We start from the raw sequence: 5,000 nt of genomic DNA, 5'->3' as shown, positions 1-5,000 counted from the left end.
GGAGAACCGGAGGAGAGAGAGAGAGGAGAACCGGAAGAGAGAGAGGAGAACCAGGGGAGAACCAGAGGAGAGAGAGATAGGAGAACCGGAGGAGACAGAGGAGAACCGGGGGAGAACCGGAGGAGACAGAGGAGAACCGGAGGAGAGAGAGAGGAGAACCGGAGGAGAGAGAGGAGAACCGGAGGAGACAGAGGAGAACCGGAGGAGAGAGAGGAGAACCGGGGGAGAGAGAGGAGAACCGGGGGAGAACCGGAGGAGAGAGAGGAGAACCGGAGGAGAGAGAGGAGAACCGGGGGAGAGAGAGGAGAACCAGGGGAGAACCGGAGGAGAGAGAGGAGAACCGGAGGAGAGAGAGGAGAACCGGGGGAGAGAGAGGAGAACCGGGGGAGAACCGGAGGAGAGAGAGGAGAACCGGGGGAGAACCGGAGGAGAGAGAGAGAGAGGAGAACCGGAGGAGAGAGAGGAGAACCGGGGGAGAGATAGGAGAACCGGAGGAGAGAGAGGAGAACCGGAGGAGAGAGAGGAGAACCAGAGGAGAGAGAGAGGAGAACCGGAGGAGAGAGAGGAGAACCGGGGGAGAGAGAGGAGAACCGGAGGAGAGAGAGGAGAACCGGGGGAGAACCGGAGGAGAGAGAGAGAGAGGAGAACCGGAGGAGAGAGAGGAGAACCGGAGGAGAGAGAGGAGAACCGGGGGAGAACCAGAGGAGAGAGAGAGAGGAGAACCGGAGGAGACAGAGGAGAACCGGAGGAGAGAGAGAGGAGAACCGGAAGAGAGAGAGGAGAACCAGGGGAGAACCAGAGGAGAGAGAGATAGGAGAACCGGAGGAGACAGAGGAGAACCGGGGGAGAACCGGAGGAGACAGAGGAGAACCGGAGGAGAGAGAGAGGAGAACCGGAGGAGAGAGAGGAGAACCGGAGGAGACAGAGGAGAACCGGAGGAGAGAGAGGAGAACCGGGGGAGAACCGGAGGAGAGAGAGGAGAACCGGAGGGAGAGAGAGGGAGAACCGGGGGAGAGAGAGAGGAGAACCAGGGGAGAACCGGAGGAGAGAGAGGAGAACCGGAGGAGAGAGAGGAGAACCGGGGGGAGAGAGAGGAGAACCGGGGGAGAACCGGAGGAGAGAGAGGAGAACCGGGGGAGAGAGAGGAGAACCGGGGGAGAACCGGATGAGAGAGAGAGAGGAGAACGGAGGAGAGAGAGGAGAACCAGGGGAGAACCGGATGAGAGAGAGAGAGGAGAACCGGAGGAGAGAGAGGAGAACCGGGGGAGAGAGAGGAGAACCGGAGGAGAGAGAGGAAAACCAGAGGAGAGAGAGAGGAGAACCGGGGAAGAACCGGATGAGAGAGAGGGGAGAACCGGAGGAGAGAGAGGAGAACCGGGGGAGAGAGAGAGGAGAACCAGGGGAGAACCGGATGAGAGAGAGACAGGAGAACCGGAGGAGAACCAGAGGAGAGAGAGGAGAACCGGGGGAGAGAGAGAGGAGAACCAGGGGAGAACCGGATGAGAGAGAGACAGGAGAACCGGAGGAGAACCGGAGGAGAGAGAGGAGAACCGGGGGAGAGAGAGAGGAGAACCAGAGGAGAGAGAGAGGAGAACCGGATGAGAGAGAGGAGAACCGGGGGAGAACCGGATGAGAGAGAGAGGAGAACCGGAGGAGAGAGAGAGGAGAACCAGAGGAGAGAGAGAGGAGAACCGGAGGAGAGAGAGAGGAGAACCAGAGGAGAGAGAGAGGAGAACCGGAGGAGAGAGAGAGGAGAACCGGAGGAGAGAGAGAGAGGAGAACCAGAGGAGAGAGAGAGGAGAACCGGAGGAGAACCGGAGGAGAGAGAGGAGAACCGGAAGAGAGAGAGAGAGGAGAACCAGAGGAGAGAGAGGAGAACCGGAGGAGAGAGAGAGGAGAACCAAAGGAGAGAGAGAGGAGAACCGGAGGAGAACCGGAGGAGAGAGAGGAGAACCGGAAGAGAGAGAGAGAGGAGAACCAGAGGAGAGAGAGGAGAACCGGAGGAGAGAGAGAGGAGAACCAAAGGAGAGAGAGAGGAGAACCGGAGGAGAACCGGAGGAGAGAGAGGAGAACCGGGGGAGAGAGAGGAGAACCGGAGGAGAGAAAGGAGAACCGGAGGAGAGAAAGGAGAACCGGAGGAGAGAGAGGAGAACCGGAGGAGAACCGGAGGAGAGAGAGGAGAACCAGAGGAGAGAGAGGAGAACCGGAGGAGAACCGGAGGAGAGAGAGAGGAGAACCAGAGGAGAGAGAGAGGAGAACCGGAGGAGAACCGGAGGAGAACCAGAGGAGAGAGGAGAACCAGAGGAGAGAGAGGAGAACCGGAGGAGAGAGAGAGAGGAGAACCAGAGGAGAGAGAGGAGAACCGGAGGAGAGAGAGAGAGAGGAGAACCAGAGGAGAGAGAGAGGAGAACCGGAGGAGAGAGAGAGAGGAGAACCAGACGAGAGAGAGGAGAACCGGAGGAGAACCGGAGGAGAGAGAGGAGAACCAGAGGAGGGAGGAGAACCAGAGGAGAGAGAGGAGAACCGGAGGAGAGAGAGGAGAACCGGAGGAGAGAGGAGAACCGGAGGAGAGAGGAGAACCAGAGGAGAGAGAGGAGAACCGGAGGAGAGAGAGAGGAGAACCGGAGGAGAGAGGAGAACCGGAGGAGAGAGGAGAACCAGAGGAGAGAGAGGAGAACCGGAGGAGAGAGAGAGAGGAGAACCAGAGGAGAGAGAGAGGAGAACCGGAGGAGAGAGAGGAGAACCGGGGGAGAGAGAGAGGAGAACCGGGAGAGAGAGAGAGGAGAACCGGAGGAGAGAGGAGAACCAGAGGAGAGAGAGAGGAGAACCGGAGGAGAGAGAGGGAGAGGAGAACCAGAGGAGAGAGAGGAGAACCGGAGGAGAGAGAGAGAGGAGAACCAGAGGAGAGAGAGAGGAGAACCGGAGGAGAGAGAGGAGAACCGGGGGAGAGAGAGAGGAGAACCGGGAGAGAGAGAGAGGAGAACCGGAGGAGAGAGGAGAACCAGAGGAGAGAGAGGAGAACCGGAGGAGAGAGAGGTGAACCGGAGGAGAGAGGAGAACCAGAGGAGAGAGAGGAGAACCGGGGGAGAGAGGAGAACCAGAGGAGAGAGAGGAGAACCGGAGGAGAGAGAGGTGAACCGGAGGAGAGAGGAGAACCAGAGGAGAGAGAGGAGAACCGGGGGAGAGATGATGTTTTTTATTTTTTATTATTGTTCTGTATTTTGTGTTCCTGTTTGCTGCATGTTTGTATTTGTTTGTATTTGTTTGTATTTGATTGTATTTGTTTGTATTTGTTTGTATTTGTTTGTATTTGATTGTATTTGTTTGTATTTGTTTGTATTTGATTGTATTTGTTTGTATTTGTTTGTATTCGTTTGTATTTGATTGTATTTGATTGTATTTGTTTGTATCTGTTTGTATTTGTTTGTATTTGTTTGTATTTGTTTGTATTTGATTGTATTTGTTTGTATTTGTTTGTATTTGTTTGTATTTGTTTGTATTTGATTGTGTTGACTTGTTGAAAGTGAAATGTGTCTCCAGGCTGACGTGCAGAATCTGTCAGGACTTCAGATGAGAAATCACTTTGACAGAGATGTTGATTCATGTGCTGTCCCTGTTCAATACATGGATAAACACAAACGTGATGATGATGATGTGATGATGAAAGTTTGGTTACCATGCCGATCTCTCTGCTGACTCCCTCTCCGTACCGGATGTTGGAGCTCGCCATCTGAAGGAAAAAACAATTAATAATAAAATAAAATGTAAAAACAGTTCTGAGATAATTCTGCATTCGTTCGTTCTTTCGTTCGTTCGTTCTTTCGTTCGTTCTTTCGTTCGTTCGTTCGTTCGTTCGTTCTTTCGGTCGTTCTTTCGTTCGTTCGTTCTTTCGTTCATTCTTTCGGTCGTTCTTTTGTTCGTTCGTTCTTTCGTTCGTTCTTTCGTTCGTTCTTTCGGTCGTTCTTTCGTTCGTTCTTTCGTTCGTTTGTTCTTTCGTTCGTTCTTTCGTTCGTTCGTTCGTTCTGCACCTGATGGTGAGTAAAACATGCTGACCAGGCTTTAGGCCAGGGTTATTTAAAGGGCACATGATGCTGATAACAGAGCGAGGAAACTGCCTCTGGAGGAACACACGAGGAGATCTTCAGAATGCTCTGAGGTTCTCCTCATGTGTTCCTCCAGAACGCTCTGAGGTTCTCCTCGTGTGTTCCTCCAGAACGCTCTGAGGTTCTCCTCGTGTGTTCCTCCAGAACGCTCTGAGGTTCTCCTCGTGTGTTCCTCCAGAACGTTCTGAGGTTTCCTCGTGTGTTCCTCCAGAACGCTCTGAGGTTCTCCTCGTGTGTTCCTCCAGAACGCTCTGAGGTTCTCCTCGTGAGTTCCTCCAGAACTCTCTGAGGTTCTCCTCGTGAGTTCCTTCAGAGGCAGTTTCCTTCAGAACGCTCTGAGGTTCTCCTCGTGTGTTCCTCCAGAACGCTCTGAGGTTCTCCTCGTGTGTTCCTTCAGAGGCAGTTTCCTTCAGAACGTTCTGAATTCTGAAATTGTTAGACATTTCTCGATTCTGAAGTTTTCAGAAATGTCAGATTTCGAAGAAAAGTCAAAATGTTGAGATTTTTTGAAAAAAGTCAAAATGTTGAGATTCTTAGAAAAAAGTCAAAATGTTGAGATTCTTAGAAAAAAGTCAAAATGTTGAGATTCTTAGAAAAAAGTCAAAATGTTGAGATTTTCGGAAAAAAGTCAGACATTTTAATTAAAAAATCAGAAATATGAGATTTTCACAAAAGAAAATCTCTTATTTTAGATTTCCATAATTTTTTTGGCTGAATTGTGATAATAGTGAAAAAGTGGAGATTTTCAAAAAGGGGTCAACATTTTGATAAAAAAGTAAAAATGAGATTTCGAGGGGAAAAAAGCAGAAGTCTGAATTTTTTGATTTTAGAAAAAAGTAAAAATGTAATTCTCTATTAAAATGACAATGGTGATGTCATACTGATCACACGTTTTAA

The 5,000-nt window shown here is 51.2% G+C and overlaps 1 protein-coding gene across 6 annotated transcripts in view; it reads right to left on the bottom strand.

Annotated features, from left to right (window-relative positions):
* adhfe1 (alcohol dehydrogenase iron containing 1) overlaps nucleotides 1-5,000 on the bottom strand; it is an 18,845-nt gene that overhangs the window by 10,708 nt on the left and 3,137 nt on the right. For all 6 annotated transcript variants that reach the window (XR_013802930.1, XR_013802931.1, XR_013802932.1 and 3 more), the window contains exon 4: nucleotides 3,677-3,730. Coding sequence is in view for 1 of the 6 variants with exons in the window: in XM_079652029.1 (XP_079508155.1) it covers nucleotides 3,677-3,730 (54 nt within the window). In the remaining 5 variants the exon portion in view is untranslated. The remainder of the gene's footprint in view (nucleotides 1-3,676; nucleotides 3,731-5,000) is intronic.

The sequence above is a fragment of the Notothenia rossii genome (genome assembly GCF_949606895.1).
Source record: "Notothenia rossii genome assembly, chromosome: 9".
Taxonomy (NCBI): domain Eukaryota; kingdom Metazoa; phylum Chordata; class Actinopteri; order Perciformes; family Nototheniidae; genus Notothenia; species Notothenia rossii.
The sequence above is the reverse complement of the archived record's forward strand: the minus strand, read 5'-3'. Positions and strand labels throughout refer to the sequence as shown.